Raw genomic sequence first — 17,836 nt, forward strand, 5'->3', positions numbered from 1 at the left:
CCCCTCCCCCATTCCCAGTGACCCCTCCCCCATTCCCGGTTCAAACCAGTGGCTCCCAGTAAGTCTCACCCTTCTCTCCCAGTAACCCCCCCAAACCCCCTCGGGACCCCCAAAATCCCCTTAAAACCCCCCCAAATCCCCCCAAACCCCCTCGGGACCCCCCAAATTCCCCCTAAAACCTCTCAGGACCCCCCAAAATCCCCCCTAAACCCTCTCAGGACCCCCCTAAACCCCCCTAAACCCCCTCGGGACCCCCCAAACCCCCTCAAATCCCCTTTAAACCTCCCCAAATCCCCCCTAAACCGCTCTAACCCCCCTCAAGACCCCCCCAAATCCCCCCTAAACCCTCTCGGGACCCCCCTAAACCCCCTCAAGACCCCCCAAATCCCCCCCAAAATCCCCTCAAATCCCCTTTAAACCCCCCCAAATCCCCCCTAAACCGCCCTAACCCCCCTCAAGACCCCCCCAAATCCCCCCTAAACCCTTTCAAGACACCCCAAATCCCCCCCAAACCCCCTCAAATCCCCTTTAAACCCCCCCAAATCCCCCCTAAACCGTTTCAGGAGCCCCCCAAATCCCCCCTAAACCCCATCAAGACCCCCCCAAATCCCGCCTAAACCCTTTCAGGACCCCTCCAAACCCCCTCGGGACCCCCCAAAATCCCCCCCCCCCATTCCCCGCCATGGTCCTGCCGGAGTTCGCCCCCCTGCGCCTCCCGCTGCGGCGCCGCCTGCAGACCCTGGCCGTGCTGCAGTGGGTCTGCTCCTTCCTGCTGCTCGGTGAGCCCCAAAAACCCCCCAAAAGGGTCCCCAAAATACCCCAGAAAGGGTCCCCAAAACCCCCCAAAAGGGTCCCCAAAATCCCCCCAAAAGGGTCCCCAAAACCCCCCGAGGGGGGTCCCCAAAACCCCCCAAAAGGGTCCTCAAAACCCCCCAAAAAGGGTCCCCAAAATCCCCCCAAAAAAGGTCCCCAAACCCCCCAAAAGGGTCCCCAAAAATCCCACAGAAAGGGTCCCCAAAACCCCCCGAGGGGGGTCCCCAAAACCCCCCAAAAGAGTCCTCAAAACCCCCCAAAAAGGGTCCCCAAAATCCCCCCAAAAAAGGTCCCCAAACCCCCCAAAAGGGTCCCCAAAAATCCCACAGAAAGGGTCCCCAAACCTCCCCAAAAGGGTCCCCAAAACCCCCCGAGGGGGGTCCCCAAAATCCCCCCAAAAGGGTCCCCAAAACTCCCCAAAAGGGTCCCCAAAATCCCCCCAAAAGGGTCCCCAAAACCCCCCCAAAAAGGGTCCTCAAAACCCCCCGAGGGGGGTCCCCAAAACCCCCCAGAAAGGGTCTCCAAAAATCCCCCCAAAAGGGTCCCCAAAACCCCCCGAGGGGGGTCCCAAAAATCCCCCCAAAAAAGGTCCCCAAACCCCCCAAAAGGGTCCCCAAAAATCCCACAGAAAGGGTCCCCAAACCCCCCCAAAAGGGTCCCCAAAACCCCCCGAGGGGGGTCCCCAAAATCCCCCCAAAAGGGTGCCCAAAACCCCCCCAAAAGGGTCCCCAAAACCCCCCAAAAGGGTCCCCAAAACCCCCCCAAAAAGGGTCCTCAAAACCCCCCGAGGGGGGTCCCCAAAACCCCCCAAAAGGGTCCCCAAACCCCCCAAAAAGGGTCCCCAAAATCCCCAAAAAGGGTCCCCAAAACCCCCCAAAAAGGGTCCTCAAAACCCCCCGAGGGGGGTCCCCAAAACCCCCCAAAAGGGTCCCCAAAACCCCCCGAGGGGGATCCCCAAAACCCCCCAGAAAGGGTCCCCAAAACCCCCCAAAATGGTCCCCAAAATCCCCCCAAAAGGGTCCCCAAAATCCCCCAAAAGGATCCCCAAAACCCCCCAAAAGGGTCCCCAAAATCCCCCAAAAGGGTCCCCAAACCCCCCCCGAGGCGGTCCCCAAAATCCCCGAGGGGGGTCCCCAAAACCCCCCAAAATGGTCCCCAAAATCCCCCCAAAAGGGTCCCCAAAATCCCCCAAAAGGATCCCCAAAACCCCCCAAAAGGGTCCCCAAAATCCCCCAAAAGGGTCCCCAAACCCCCCCCGAGGCGGTCCCCAAAATCCCCGAGGGGGGTCCCCTAAATCCCCCAAAATGGTCCCCAAAATCCCCCCAAAAAGGGTCCCCAAAACCCCCCCAAAAGGGTCCCAATAACGATCACCAATAGCTGATTATCGATAACCAATCGATCGCTATCGATCACAGGCCAGCTGCGCACGCTGCTGTCCGTGCTGATACACACCCATTTATACACATGTATATGTATATATACGCATCAATATATACATATCGGCATCTCTAACCCAACAACGATCACCAATAGCTGATTATCGATAACCAATCGATGGCTATCGATCGCAGGCCAGCTGTGCACGCTGCTGTTCGTGCTGGCGCTCCGCGGCCCGCTCTGGCTGCCCGCGCTGCTCTACGGGCTCTGGCTGCTGGCGGACCGCGACACGCCGCGCCGCGGGGGGCGCCCGAGCGCCTGGGTGCGCGCCTGGCCCGTCTGGCACCACTTCCGGGACTACTTCCCCATCTCGGTGATCCTCGGGGAGAAAATGGGGTTTGGGGGGGGAATTCTGAGGGAATTTGGGGGGTTTCGTGGGTCCCAGTGTAGATTTTAGGGGGTTTGGGGTCTCTAAATGGAGTTTTGGGGGAATTTTGGGTTCCCTGGATGGGGTTTGGGGGTCTCTGGAGGAGCGGGACACGCCTGGGTGCGCTCCTGGCCCGTCTGGCACCACTTCCGGGACTACTTCCCCATCTCGTTGATCCTCGGGCAGAAATGGCGGGAAATGGGGTTTGGGGGGAATTCTGAGGGGATTTTGGAGGTTTCTGTGAGGATTTTGGGGGTTTGGCGTTCCTGAGGGGAGTTTTGGGGGGATTTCGGGAGGTCTTGGGGGGATTCATGGGGGTTTGGGGGTCTCTGGAGGAGCGGGACACGCCTGGGTGCGCGCCTGGCCCGTCTGGAACCACTTCCGGGACTACTTCCCCATCTCGGTGATCCTCGGGGGGAAATGGCGGGAAATGGGATTTTGGGGGCATTTCTGGGGGTTTCTGAGGGGATTTTGGGGTTTTTGTGGGTCCCAGTGTGGGGTTTAGGGGGTTTGGGGTCTCTAAATGGAGTTTTGGGGGAATTTTGGGGTCCCTGGATGGGGTTTGGGGGGTCCTGTGTGACGTTGGTGAGGGGCTTGGGGGCTTTGGGATTCTGAGGGGAGTTTTGGGTAATTATGAGGGGGGCCTGGGGGGATTTGAGGTTCATGAGGGGAATTTTGGGGGGATTTTGGGGCATTTTGAGGGGATTTAGGGGGGTTTTGGGGGTCTCTGGATGACCGCCACCCGCCCCGCCTTCAGGGGGCGCCATTGCACCGTAAATGGTCCAAACAAACAAAACCACAAAAAAAAAAACCACCAAAACCCCCCCAAAATCCAAAATAAAACTCCCCGAGGACCCCTAAATGCCGCTCTAAACCCCAAAAATCCCTTTAAAAATCCCTAAAAATCGCCAAAAACTCTCCAAAAAATCCCCCCAAATTCCCAAGAACCTCCAAAAAAAACCCCAAAATTTCCCCAGAAAACCCTGAATAAATTCCAAAAAAATCCAATGTTTGCAGCTGATCCGCACGGTGCCGCTGGACCCCGGGCGCAATTACGTGTTCGGGTTCCACCCTCACGGGGTTTTGGCCGCCGGAGCCTTCGGGAATTTCTGCACCGAGGCCACCGGGTTCGGGCGCCTCTTCCCGGGGCTGCGGCCGCGGCTGCTGACGCTGCCCTGCTGGTTCCGCCTGCCGCTCTTCCGGGAGTACGCCATGGCCGGCGGTGAGAAAGGGTTAAATTTGCATATATCTGCATAAATCTGCATAAATTTGCATTAATTTTGCATAAATTTAAATACTCAAATAGTTCAGTTACGTAGATAACGCCCTGGGGGCTTTGGGCTGACGCTGTCCTGCGGGCGGTGAGAAAGGGTAAATTTGCACAAGCTTGCATCAAATTTGCATATATTTGCATAAAATTAGCATAAATTTAAATACTCAAATAGTTCAGTTACATAAAAAAATGTCCTGTGGGCTTTGGGCCGACGCTGCCCTGTCGGCGGTGAGAAAGGGTTAAATTTGCATGTATTTGCATAAATTTACATATATTTGCATAAATTTAAATACTCAAATAGCTCAGTTAAATAGAAAATGTCCTGTGGGCTTTGGGCTGATGCTGCCCTGCCGGCCGTGAGAAAGGGTTAAATCTGCATAAGTTTGCATAAAATTTGCATATATATTTGCATAAATTTAAATACTCAAATAGTTCAGTTACATAGAAAATGCCCTGGGGGCTTTGGGCTGACGCTGTCCTGCCCGGAGGTGAGAAATTATTCAAATTTGCATAAATCTGCATAAATTTACGTATTTCAATAGTTCAGTTAAATAGTAAATGTCCTGTGGGCTTTGGGTTGACGGTGCCTTGCTGGTTCCGCCTGCCGCTCTTCAGAGGCTATGCCATGGCCGGTGGTGAGAAAAGAGTTAAATTAAAATATAAATTGAGGAAGTTGGAAATATAATTTTTAAATTTTGTTTTTATTTTATTTCCCCCAGTTTTTTGATTTTTGGGTTCCCCCATCCAGGCCTGGTTTCCTTGGAGGCCTCGAGTCTGGAGCACCTCCTGGCCAGGCCCGGGGTTCTCAATAATTCCCAATTTTTTCCCCTTTAATTCAGAATTTTTTTCCCCCTTTAATTCTTATTTGTTTCTACTACTAATTCTGCATTTTCCTCCTTCCGTTCTGATATTTTCCCCCTTTATTTCTGAATTTTTTCCACTTTAATTCTGATTTTCCACGCCTGGTTTCCTCAGAGGCCTTGAGCCTGGAGCACCTCCTGGCCAGGCCCAGGGTTCTGAATAATTCCCAATTTTTTCCCCTTTAATTCCGAATTTTTTTCCCCTTTATTTCTGAATTTTTTGTCCTTTAACTCTGATTTTTTTTCCCCTTTATTTCTCATTTTTCCCACTTAATTTCTTTATTTCCAGGCCTGGTTTCCTCTGAGGCCTCGAGCCTGGAGCACCACCTGGCCTGGCCGGGGGTTCTCAAGAATTCTGAATTTTTTTCCCCTTTAATTCTGAAATTTTTTCCCCTTCATTTCCAAATTTTTCCCCCTTTATTTCTGATTATTTTCCCTTTTAATTCCAAATTTTCCCTCCTTTATTTCTGTTTTTTTTTTTTTTTTTCCACTTTCTTTTGCATTTCCAGCCCTGGTCTCATCCGAGGCCTCAAGCCGGGAGCACCTCCTGGCCAGGCCTGGGGTTCTGAATAATTCCCAATTTTTTCCCATTTAATTCCGAATTTTTTTCCCCTTTATTTCTGATTTTTTTTTTCCTTTAATTCTGATTACTTTCCCCTTTATTTCAGATTTTTCCCCCTTTATTTCTGAATTTTTTCCACTTTATTTCGGCATTTCCAGGCATGATTTCCTCGGAGGCCTCAAGCCTGGAGCACCTCCTGGCCAGGCCCGGGGTTCTCAATAATTCCAATTTTTTTTCCCCTTTAATTCAGATTTTATTTCCCCTTTATTTCTGAATTTTTTCCACTTTATTTCTTTATTTCCAGGCCTGGTTTCGTCGGAGGCCTCGAGCCTGGAGCACCTCCTGGCGGGCCCCGGCGGCCTCGTGGCCGTGATCGCCCTGGGCGGGCCCCCGGAGGCGCTCGAAGCCCGGCCGGGGGCGCTGCGGCTGCAGCTGCTGCGCAGGACGGGCTTCGTCAGGATCGCCCTCAAATACGGGTGGGATTTTGGGGTGATAAATGGGGATTTTGGGGCAAAAATGGGGATTTTGGGGTGATAATTTGGGATTTTGGGGGGTCCCTGGAGGCACGGCCGGGGGCGCTGCGGCTGCGGCTGCTGAGCAGGACGGGCTTGGTCAGGATCGCCCTCAAATGCGGGAGGGATTTTGGGGCAAAATCGGGATTTTGGAGCAGAAATGGGGATTTTGGTGTCTTAAATGGGGATTTTGTGGCAGAAATCATGGTTTTGGGGTGGTTTTGTGGTGATAATTAGGGATTTTGGGGGGTTTTGGGGTGGTAAATGGGGATTTTGCGGTCCGTGAGGGGAGGGGTTTTGAGGTGGGAAATGGAAGATTTGGAGGGATATATCAGGGATTTTGGGGGGATAAATGTGGATTTTGGGGTGATGAATGGGGATTTTGGGGCAGAAATCATGGTTTTGGGGTGATAATTTGGGATTTTGGGGGGGATTTGAGGGGATTTTGGGGTTCCTGGAGGCCCGGCCGGGGGCGCTGCGGCTGCGGCTGCTGAGCAGGACGGGCTTGGTCAGGATCGCCCTCAAATCCGGGTGGGATTTTGGGGTGATAAATGGGGATTTTGGGGCAAAAATGGGGATTTTGGTGTCTTAAATGGGGATTTTGGGGCAGAAATCATGGTTTTGGGGTGGCTTTGGGGTGATCATTAAGGATTTTGGGGGGTTTTGGGGTCGGTTTTGGGGTGGTAAATGGGGATTTTGCGGTTCGTGAGGGGAGGGGTTTTGAGGTGGGAAATGGAAGATTTGGAGGGATATATCAGGGATTTTGGGGGGATAAATGTGGATTTTGGGGTGATAAATGGGGATTTTGTGGCAGAAATCATGGTTTTGGGGTGGTTTTGGGGTGGTTTTGGGGTGATAATTTGGGATTTTGGGGGGATTTGAGGGGATTTTGGGGTTCCTGGAGGCCCGGCCGGGGGCGCTGCGGCTGCGGCTGCTGAGCAGGACGGGCTTGGTCAGGATCGCCCTCAAATCCGGGTGGGATTTTGGGGTGATAAATGGGGATTTTGGGGCAAAAATGGGGATTTTGGTGTCTTAAATGGGGATTTTGGGGCAGAAATCATGGTTTTGGGGTGGCTTTGGGGTGATCATTAAGGATTTTGGGGGGTTTTGGGGTCGGTTTTGGGGTGGTAAATGGGGATTTTGCGGTCCGTGAGGGGAGGGGTTTTGAGGTGGGAAATGGAAGATTTGGAGGGATATATCAGGGATTTTGGGGGGATAAATGTGGATTTTGGGGTGATGAATGGGGATTTTGGGGCAGAAATCATGGTTTTGGGGTGATAATTTGGGATTTTGGGGGGATTTGAGGGGATTTTGGGGTTCCTGGAGGCCCGGTCGGGGGCGCTGCGGCTGCTGCGCAGGACGGGCTTGGTCAGGATCGCCCTCAAATCCGGGAGGGATTTTGGGGCAAAATCGGGATTTTGGAGCAGAAATGGGGATTTTGGTGTCTTAAATGGGGATTTTGGGGCAGAAATCATGATTTTGGGGTGGTTTTGTGGTGATAATTAGGGATTTTGGGGGGTTTTGGGGTGGTAAATGGGGATTTTGCGGTTCGTGAGGGGAGGGGTTTTGAGGTGGGAAATGGAAGATTTGGAGGGATATATCAGGGATTTGAGGGGATAAATGTGGATTTTTGGGGTGATAAATGGGGATTTTGGGGCAGAAATAATGGTTTTGGGGTGATAATTTGGGATTTTGGGGGGGATTTGAGGGGATTTTGGGGTTCCTGGAGGCCCGGCCGGGGGCGCTGCGGCTGCGGCTGCTGAGCAGGACGGGCTTGGTCAGGATCGCCCTCAAATCCGGGTGGGATTTTGGGGTGATAAATGGGGATTTTGGGGCAAAAATGGGGATTTTGGTGTCTTAAATGGGGATTTTGGGGCAGAAATCATGGTTTTGGGGTGGCTTTGGGGTGATCATTAAGGATTTTGGGGGGTTTTGGGGTCGGTTTTGGGGTGGTAAATGGGGATTTTGCGGTCCGTGAGGGGAGGGGTTTTGAGGTGGGAAATGGAAGATTTGGAGGGATATATCAGGGATTTGAGGGGATAAATGTGGATTTTGGGGTGATGAATGGGGATTTTGGGGCAGAAATCATGGTTTTGGGGTGGTTTTGGGGTGGTTTTGGGGTGATAATTTGGGATTTTGGGGGGATTTGAGGGGATTTTGGGGTTCCTGGAGGCCCGGCCGGGGGCGCTGCGGCTGCGGCTGCTGAGCAGGACGGGCTTGGTCAGGATCGCCCTCAAATCCGGGTGGGATTTTGGGGTGATAAATGGGGATTTTGGGGCAAAAATGGGGATTTTGGTGTCTTAAATGGGTGATCTGGGGAGAGAACTCGGGATTTTGGGGTGGTTTTGTGGTGATAATTAGGGATTTTGGGGGGTATTGGGGTCGGTTTTGGGGTGGTAAATGGGCATTTTGCGGTTCGTGAGGGGAGGGGTTTTGAGGTGGGAAATGGAAGATTTGGAGGGATATATCAGGGATTTGAGGGGATAAATGTGGATTTTGGGGTGATAAATGGGGATTTTGTGGCAGAAATAATGGTTTTGGGGTGATAATTTGGGATTTTGGGGTGATAATCGTGGATTTTGGGGCAGAAATGGGGGATTTTCAGGGGGGATTTTTTGGGGTTCCTCTAAGGGAATTTTGGGGTTCCTAAAGGGAGATTTAGGGAAGGGATTTTGGGGTTTTTTTCAAGTGGAATTTCTGGGGAAGGGATTTGGGGTTTCCAGGACGGATTTTTGGGGCTCCCAGAGTGGGATTTGGGGTCTCCAATGTGGAATTTTTGGGGTTCCTAAAGAGGATTTTGGGTTCTTTTAAGGGGAATTTTCAGGAAGGGATTTGGGATTTCCAGGAGGGATTTTTGGGGCTCCTCAAGGGGAATTTTCAGGAAGGGATTTGGGGTTTCCAGGAGGGATTTTTGGGGCTCCCAGAGTGGGATTTGGGGTCTCCAATGAGGAATTTTTGGGGTTCTTCAAGGGGATTTTGGGTTCTTCTAAGGGGGATTTTGGGGAAGGGAATTGGGATTTGCAATGAGGATTTTTTGGGGTTCCTGAAGGGGAATTTTCAGGAAGGGATTTGGGGTTTCCAGGAGGAATTTTTGGGGTTCCAAAGTGGGACTGTAGGAAGGGATTTGGGGTCTCCAATGAGGAATTTTTGGGGTTCCTAAAGAGGATTTTGGGTTCTTCTAAGGGGGATTTTGGGGTTCTTAAAGGGGGATATTGGGGAAGGGATTTGGGGTTCCTTCAAGGGGAATTTTTGGGGTTCCTAAAGGGAGATTTGGGGAAGGAATTTTGGGGTTCCTCAAGGGGATTTTGTGGTTCTTAAAGGGGGATTTTGGGGATGGGAATTGGGGTCCTTAAAGGGGAATTTGGGATTTTCAGAGGTGATTTTTTGGGGTTCCTCAAGGGGAATTTTCAGGAAGGGATTTGGGGTGTCCAGAGGGGATTTTGGGGCTCCCAGAGTGGGATTTGGGGTCTTCAACCTGGAATTTTTGGGGTTCCTCAAGGGGATTTTGGGTTCTTTGAAGGGGGATTTTGGGGAAGGGATTTGGGATTTGCAATGAGGATTTTTTGGGGTTCCTGAAGGGGAATTTTCAGGAAGGGATTTGGGATTTCCAGGAGGGATTTTTGGGGTTCCAAAGTGGGATTGTAGGAAGGGATTTGGGGTCTCCAATGAGGAATTTTTGGGGTTCCTAAAGAGGATTTTGGGTTCTTTTAAGGGGGATTTTGGGGCTCTTAAAGTGGAATTTTGGGGAAGGGATTTGGGATTTCCAGGAGGAATTTTTGGGGTTCCAAAGTGGGACTGTAGGAAGGGATTTGGGGTCTGCAACGTGGAATTTTTGGGGTTCCTCAAGGGGATTTTGGGTTCTTTGAAGGGGGATTTTGGGGAAGGGAATTGGGATTTGCGATGAGGATTTTTTGGGGTTCCTGAAGGGGAATTTTCAGGAAGGGATTTGGGGTTTCCAGGAGGGATTTTTGGGGTTCCTCAAGGGGAATTTTTGGGAAGGGATTTGGGATTTCCAGGAGGAATTTTTGGGGTTCCTCAAGTGGAATTTCTGGGCATGGATTTGGAATTTTCAGAGGGATTTTTGGGGTTCCTCAAGTGGAATTTCTGGGCAGGGATTTGGGGTTTCCAGGAGGGATTTTTGGAGTTCCTTAAAGGGGAATTTTCAGGAATGGATTTGGGGTTTCCAGGAGGGATTTTTGGGGTTTCTCAAGTGGAATTTCTGGGCACGGATCCGCCATTTTGAGTGGGATTTTGGCGTTTCCTGTGGGAATTTTGAGCCGAAATTTTGCATGTAGCACCATGACAAGCTCCAGATGTTCACAAACCCCCAAATTCCCTTTCAGCACGCCGCTGGTGCCCGTGTTCAGCTTTGGGGAGAACGAGCTGTTCCGCCAGGTGCCCAACCCGCCGGGCTCGCGGCTGCGGCAGCTGCAGGGGCGGCTGCAGCGGCTCCTGGGGGTGGCGCTGCCGCTCTTCCACGCCCGCGGCGTCTTCCAGTACAGCTGGGGGCTGCTGCCCTTCCGCCGGCCCATCCACACCGTGGGTGAGGAAATTTGGGGGAAAAAATGGGGAAGAACAAAAAAAACCCCGTGAAAAACGGTGCAGGTTGGGCGGAGATATGGGGAAAACAATCGGGGAAAATTGAGAAAAAAACCACCGAAAAATTGGGAAAAAATTGTAAAGGAATTGGGGGGAAAGATAGGAAAGTACAGGGAAAAAATTGCAGGAATTTGGGGAAAAAAAACAAAAAAAACCCCGTGAAAAACGGTGGAGGTTGGGCGGAGATATGGGGAAAACAATCGGGGAAAATTGGGGAAAAAACCCCCCAAAAAATTAGGAAAAAAAAGTGGAAGTAATTGTGGGGAAAGATGGGAAAGTACAGGAAAAAATTCCAGAATTTGAGGGAAAAACAAAAAAACCCCGTGAAAAACGGTGCAGGTTGGGTGGAGATACGGGGAAAAATGGGGAAAAAGTCTGGAAAAATTGGGGAAAAGACGCCAAAGTTCAGGGAAAAAAATCCAGGAGTTTGGGGGGAAGAGGGAATTTGGGAAAAAAATAAAATCAAAGTGCTTTGTGTGAAAAAAATTTTTGTGCTTTTAGTGAAAAGCATTTGGGCATTTTTAATGGGGTTTTAATGGGATTTTAATGGGATTTTAATGGGATTTTAATGGGGTTTTAATGGGATTTTCATGGGATTTTAATGGGATTTTAGTGGGATTTTAAGGGGATTTTGTGGTTTTGCAGTGGGGGCGCCGCTGGAGCTGCCGCGGGTGCCGAACCCGTCTGCGGATCAGGTGCAGCTCTGGCACCGCCGCTACCGCGAGCGCCTGCGGGAGCTCTTCGAGGAGCACAAGGGCAAATTCGGGGTCCCCCCCGAGCGCCGCCTCAGCTTCGTCTGAACCCCAAAAAATAAACACAAAAATCCCCCAAAAAAATCCCCCAAAAAATCCCCCAAAAAACCGCAAAAAAAAAAAAAAACCCAAAAAAACCCAAAAAACCCCCCAAAAAGTGAAAAATAAACACAAAAAACTCCAAAAAATCCCCCCAAAAACCCCAAAAAATCCCCCAAAAAACCCCCCCCAAAAAACCTAAAAAACCCCAAAATAATCCCCCAAAAAACTGCAAAAAATCCCCCAAAAACTCCCCAAAAACCCCCCCAAAAATACACCTAAAAAACCCCAAAAAATCCCCCCAAAAAACCCAAAAATAACCCCAAAAACTCCCCAAAAAAACCCAAAAAAATCCCCCAAAAAACCCCAAAAATACCCCCAAAAATTTGGGTGAATCTCCCAAAAAAACCCCAAAATTTGGGGAGCTCTTCGAGGAGCACAAGGGCAAATTCGGGGTCCCCCCCGAGCGCCGCCTCAGCTTCGTCTGAACCCCAAAAAATAAACACAAAAAATCCCCAAAAAAAATCCCCCAAAAAATCCCCCAAAAAACCGCAAAAAAAAAAACCCCAAAAAAACCCAAAAAAAACCCCAAAAAGTGAAAAATAAACACAAAAAACTCCAAAAAATCCCCCCAAAAACCCCAAAAAATCCCCCAAAAAACCCCCCCCAAAAAACCTAAAAAACCCCAAAATAATCCCCCAAAAAACTGCAAAAAATCCCCCAAAAACTCCCCAAAAAACCCCCCAAAAGTACACCTAAAAAACCCCAAAAAATCCCCCCAAAAAACCCAAAAATAACCCCAAAAACTCCCCAAAAAAACCCAAAAAAATCCCCCAAAAAACCCCAAAAATACCCCCAAAAATTTGGGTGAATCTCCCAAAAAAACCCCAAAATTTGGGGAGCTCTTCGAGGAGCACAAGGGCAAATTCGGGGTCCCCCCCGAGCGCCGCCTCAGCTTCGTCTGAACCCCAAAAAATAAACACAAAAAATCCCCAAAAAAAATCCCCCAAAAAATCCCCCAAAAAACCGCAAAAAAAAAAACCCCAAAAAAACCCAAAAAACCCCCCAAAAAGTGAAAAATAAACACAAAAAACTCCAAAAAATCCCCCCAAAAACCCCAAAAAATCCCCCAAAAAACCCCCCCCAAAAAACCTAAAAAACCCCAAAATAATCCCCCAAAAAACTGCAAAAAATCCCCCAAAAACTCCCCAAAAAAGCCCCCAAAAATACACCTAAAAAACCCCAAAAAATCCCCCCAAAAAACCCAAAAAAACCCAAAAAAATCCCCCAAAAAAACCCAAAAAAATCCCCCAAAAAACCCCAAAAATACCCCCAAAAATTTGGGTGAATCTCCCAAAAAAACCCCAAAATTTGGGGAGCTCTTCGAGGAGCACAAGGGCAAATTCGGGGTCCCCCCCGAGCGCCGCCTCAGCTTCGTCTGAACCCCAAAAAATAAACACAAAAATCCCCCAAAAGAATCCCCCAAAAAATCCCCCAAAAAACCGCAAAAAAAAAAAAAACCCAAAAAACTGCAAAAAATCCCCCAAAAACCCACAAAAACTCCCCAAAAAAAACCCCCAAAAAAACCCCAAAATTTGGGTGAACCCCCCCAAATAAACCCCCCCAAAATTTGGGTGAAACCCAAAAAAATACCCAAAAATTTGGGGAGCTCTTCGAGGAGCACAAGGGCAAATTCGGGGTCCCCCCCGAGCGCCGCCTCAGCTTCGTCTGAACCCCAAAAAATAAACACAAAAACCCCCAAAAAATCCCCAAAAAAACCCCTAAAAATCCCCAAAAAATCCCAAAAAATCCCCCAAAAAAACCCTAAAAAACCCCAAAAATCCCCCCCCAAAAAAACCTAAAAAACCCCCCCAAAATCCCCAAAATACCCCCAAAAAACGCCAAAAAATTGCCCCAAAAAAGCAAAAAAAAAAACCCAAAAACCCTCCAAAAATACCCCCCAAAATTTGGGTGAACCTCCCAAAAAACCCCCAAAATTTGGGGAGCTCTTCGAGGAGCACAAGGGCAAATTCGGGGTCCCCCCTGAGCGCCGCCTCAGCTTTGTCTGAACCCCAAAAACCCCCAAAAATTTCGGTGAATCCCAAAGAAAATACCCCAAAAATTTGGGTGAACCCCCCCCAAAAAAAACCCCAAAAAAATCCCTAAAAATTTGGGTGAACCACCAAAAAAAAGACCCCAAAAAACCCCCAAAAACCCTAAAAATTCCCCCCAAAACCCCCCCAAAAATCCCCAAAAAACCCCTCCAAAATAACCCCAAAAACCCCAAAAATCCCCAAACCCCCCCTCCCCCTCCCCCGTTTCTAGCCCCGCCCCCAATGACGTCACTCAATAATCACGCGTGAGTCGTTAATTATTAATCGTTAATTAACAGCGCTTTATTCATAATTACAGGCCACGCCCCCTCCACGGGGGTCAAGGGGGTCACCGAGGGGGTCAAGGGGTCACTCAGGGGTCACTCAGGGGTCACTCAGGGGTCAGTGGTCACTCAGGGGTCAAGGGGTCACTCAGGGGTCACTCAGGGGTCAAGGGGTCACTCAGGGGTCACTCAGGGGTCACTGGTCACTCAGGGGTCAAGGGGTCACTCAGGGGTCAAGGGGGTCACCGAGGGGGTCAAGGGGTCACTCAGGGGTCACTCAGGGGTCAGTTGGTCACTCAGGGGTCAAGGGGTCACTCAGGGGTCACTCAGGGGTCAAGGGGTCACTCAGGGGTCACTCAGGGGTCAGTGGTCACTCAGGGCCAGTTGGTCACTCCATTGGTCACTCAGGGGTCAAGGGGTCACTCAGGGGTCACTCAGGGGTCACTGGTCACTCAGGGGTCAAGGGGTCACTCAGGGGTCACTCAGGGGTCAAGGGGTCACTCAGGGGTCACTCAGGGGTCACTCAGGGGTCAGTTGGTCACTCAGGGGTCAAGGGGTCACTCAGGGGTCACTCAGGGGTCAAGGGGGTCACCGAGGGGGTCAAGGGGTCACTCAGGGGTCACTCAGGGGTCAAGGGGTCACTCAGGGGTCAGTGGTCACTCAGGGGTCAAGGGGTCACTCGGGTCACTCAGGTGGTCAGTTGGTCACTTGAGCAGTCAGTTGGTCACTCAGGGCCTGTTGGGTGGTCAGTTGGTCACTTGGGTGGTCAGTTGGTCACTCGGGTGGTCACTTGGTCACTCAGGGGTCACTCAGGGGTCAGTTGGTCACTCCATTGGTCACTCAGGTGGTCAGTTGGTCACTTGGGTGGTCAGTTGGTCACTCAGGGGTCAGTTGGTCACTCAGGGCCAGTTGGTCACTCCATTGGTCACTCAGGTGGTCAGTTGGTCACTCGTGGTCACTCAGGGCTCAGTTGGTCACTGGAGTGGTCAGTTGGTCACTCGGGAGTCACTTGGGTGGTCACTTGGTCACTCAGGGGTCACTCAGGGGTCAGTGGTCACTCAGGTGGTCACTTGGGTGGTCAGTTGGTCACTCAGGGGTCCCTCAGGTGGTCAGTTGGTCACTCAGGTGGTCACTTGGGTGGTCAGTTGGTCACTGAGGAGTCAGTTGGTCACTGGGGTGGTCAGCTGGTCACTCCATTGGTCACTGGGGTGGTCAGTTGGTCACTTGGTCACTCAGGGGTCCCTCAGGTGGTCAGTTGGTCACTTCAGGGGTCAGTTGATCACTCAGGTGGTCAGCTGGTCACTCCATTGGTCACTGGGGTGGTCAGTTGGTCACTCAGGGGTCACTCAGGGGTCAGTTGGTCACCCAGGTGGTCACTCAGGTGGTCACTGGGGTGGTCACTTGGTCACTCGGGTAATTTGATCATTGAGGGGTCAGTTGGTCACTTGGTCACTCAGTTGGTCACTTCAGGGGTCACTTGGTCACTCAGGGGTCCCTCAGGTGGTCAGCTGGTCACTCGGGTCAGTTGGGTGGTCAGTCGGTCACTCAGTCGGTCACTTGGGTGGTCAGTTGGTCACTCCACTGGTCACTGGGGGGTCAGTTGGTCACTGGGTGGGTTAAGGGGTCAGTGATGGTCAGTGATGGTCAGCGATGGTCACTCAGTGGTCAGTGATGGTCAGCGATGGTCACTCAGTGGTCAGTGATGGTCAGCGATGGTCACTCAGTGGTCAGTGATGGTCAGCGATGGTCAGTGATGGTCAGTGATGGTCAGCGATGGTCAGCGATGGTCAGGGATGGTCAGGGATGGTCACTCAGTGGTCAGTGATGGTCAGTGATGGTCAGGGATGGTCAGTGATGGTCAGCGATGGTCACTCAGTGGTCAGTGATGGTCAGTGATGGTCAGTGATGGTCAGTGATGGTCAGCGATGGTCACTCAGTGGTCAGGGATGGTCAGTGATGGTCAGTGATGGTCAGCGATGGTCAGCGATGGTCAGTGATGGTCAGTGATGGTCAGTGATGGTCAGGGATGGTCAGCGATGGTCAGTGATGGTCAGTGATGGTCAGTGATGGTCAGTGATGGTCAGCGATGGTCAGGGATGGTCACTCAGTGGTCAGTGAGTGGTCACTGCCCCCCAGGCGTTGGTCAGTGTCCCAGGGGTGTGGTCAGTGTCACAGGGTGTTGGTCACTCAGCGGTCACTCCGCGGTCACTCAGCGGTCACTCCTGGGTCACTTCTCCCCCTCCGGCCACCGCAGGCACCACTCGAGGGCGTTCCGGAACATTCTGAGCCAGGGCCCGTCGCCCGCCTTGCTCCGGGCGCCCGCGGCCGCACTCCGGCCGGGCCAGGGGCAGTGCCAGGCGCGCACCGAGCGCTCGGGGTGCGGCATGGCCGCCAGGTGCCGGCCGCAGGGCGAGGTCAGCGCGGCCACGCCGCGGCCGGAGCCGTTGGGGTTCAGCGGGTAGCGCTCGGTGGGGGCGCCGCCGTCGTCCACGTAACGCAGCGCGGCCAGGCCCGAGCGGACGCAGCGGTCGAGGGCCGAGGGCGGCCGGAACTGGAAACGGCCTGGGGACCAGTTAAACCAGTTAAACCGGTTAGGGACCAGTTAAACCAGTTAGAGACCAGTTAGAGATTGGTTAGAAACCAGTTAGAGCAGTTATGGACCAGTAAGGGTCAGTGGTCACTCAATGGTCATCAATGGAGAGTGGTCACTCAAGGGCCGAGGGCGGCTGGAACTGGAAACGGCCTGGGGACGGCGAGAGACCAGTTAGGGACCAGTTAGAGACCAGTTAGAGACCAGTTAGAGACCAGTTAGAGACCAGTTAGAGACCAGTTAAACCAGTTAGAGACCAGTTAGGGACCAGTTAAGCCAGTTAGGGACTGGTGATGGTCAGTGGTCACTCAATGGTCAGTGATGGAGCGTGGCCAGGCCCGAGCGGACGCAGCGGTCGAGGGCCGAGGGCGGCCGGAACTGGAAACGGCCTGGGGACCAGTTAGAGACCAGTTAAACCGGTTAGGGACCAGTTAAACCAGTTAGAGACCAGTTAGAGATTGGTTAGAAACCAGTTAGAGCAGTTATGGACCGGTAAGGGTCAGTGGTCACTCAATGGTCATCAATGGAGAGTGGTCACTCAAGGGCCGAGGGCGGCTGGAACTGGAAACGGCCTGGGGACCAGTTAGAGACCAGTTAGGGACCAGTTAGAGACCAGTTAGAGACCAGTTAGAGACCAGTTAGAGACCAGTTAAACCAGTTAGAGACCAGTTAGGGACCAGTTAAGCCAGTTAGGGACTGGTAATGGTCAGTGGTCACTCAATGGTCAGTGATGGAGCGTGGCCAGGCCCGAGCGGACGCAGCGGTCGAGGGCCGAGGGCGGCCGGAACTGGAAACGGCCTGGGGACCAGTTAGAGACCAGTTAAACCGGTTAGGGACCAGTTAAACCAGTTAGAGACCAGTTAGAGATTGGTTAGAAACCAGTTAGAGCAGTTATGGACCAGTTAGAGACCAGTTAGGGACCAGTTAGAGATTGGTTAGAAACCAGTTAGAGATCAGTTAAACCAGTTAGGGACCAGTTAAACCAGTTAGAGACCAGTTAGAGACCAGTTATGGACTGGTAATGGTCAGTGGTCACTCAGGGGCCGAGGGCGGCTGGAACTGGAAACGGCCTGGGGACCGTGAGAGACCAGTTAGGGACCAGTTAAACCAGTTAGGGACCAGTTAGAGACCAGTTAGAGACCAGTTATAGATTTGTTAGAAACCAGTTAGAGACCAGTTACAGACCAGTTAAACCAGTTAGGGACCAGTGAAACCAGTTAGAGATTGGTTAGAAACCAGTTATGGACCAGTAAGGGTCAGTGGTCACTCAATGGTCATCGATGGAGAGTGGTCACTCAAGGGCCGAGGGCGGCTGGAACTGGAAATGGCCTGGGGACCAGTTAGAGACCAGTTAAACCCATTAGGGACCAGTTAGAGACCAGTGAAACCAGTTAGAGACCAGTTAAACCAGTTAGAGATTGATTAGAAACCAGTTATGGACCAGTAAGGGTCAGTGGTCACTCAATGGTCATCAATGGAGAGTGGTCACTCAAGGGCCGAGGGCGGCCGGAACTGGAAACGGACTGGGAACAGTGAGAGACCAGTTAGGGACCAGTTAGAGACCAGTTAGAGACCAGTTAGAGACCAGTTAGAGACCAGTTAAACCAGTTAGAGACCAGTTAAACCAGTCAGAGACCAGTTAAACCAGTTAGGGA

The 17,836-nt window shown here is 51.6% G+C and overlaps 2 protein-coding genes across 2 annotated transcripts in view; one reads left to right on the top strand and one right to left on the bottom strand.

Annotated features, from left to right (window-relative positions):
- Positions 1-682: 682 nt before the first annotated feature.
- Positions 683-11,289, top strand: LOC131570647 (2-acylglycerol O-acyltransferase 2-like). The gene is made up of 6 exons (XM_058823019.1): positions 683-779; positions 2,385-2,563; positions 3,635-3,839; positions 5,617-5,788; positions 10,168-10,367; positions 11,069-11,289. The coding sequence occupies exons 1-6, from the start codon at positions 683-685 to the stop codon at positions 11,221-11,223; spliced, it is 1,008 nt and encodes a 335-aa protein (XP_058679002.1). The 3' UTR covers positions 11,224-11,289.
- A 4,155-nt stretch (positions 11,290-15,444) lies between these two features.
- Positions 15,445-17,836, bottom strand: part of PFAS (phosphoribosylformylglycinamidine synthase) — a 77,794-nt gene continuing 75,402 nt past the window's right edge. Inside the window, exon 29 of the mRNA XM_058823007.1 lies at positions 15,445-16,153. Coding sequence (XP_058678990.1) covers positions 15,819-16,153 — 335 coding nt within the window. The 3' untranslated portion in view covers positions 15,445-15,818. The remainder of the gene's footprint in view (positions 16,154-17,836) is intronic.

This window comes from Ammospiza caudacuta, chromosome 36 (assembly GCF_027887145.1).
Source record: "Ammospiza caudacuta isolate bAmmCau1 chromosome 36, bAmmCau1.pri, whole genome shotgun sequence".
Lineage (NCBI taxonomy): Eukaryota > Metazoa > Chordata > Aves > Passeriformes > Passerellidae > Ammospiza > Ammospiza caudacuta.

Excerpts from the sequence above, each read along its gene's own strand:
- LOC131570647 (XM_058823019.1), top strand. The coding sequence starts at position 683 with ATGGTCCTGCCGGAGTTCGCCCCCCTGCGCCTCCCGCTGCGGCGCCGC. Across the intron at positions 3,840-5,616 it reads GGAGTACGCCATGGCCGGCG|GCCTGGTTTCGTCGGAGGCC; the intron begins GTGAGAAAGGGT and ends CTTTATTTCCAG. Across the intron at positions 10,368-11,068 it reads CCGGCCCATCCACACCGTGG|TGGGGGCGCCGCTGGAGCTG; the intron begins GTGAGGAAATTT and ends GTGGTTTTGCAG.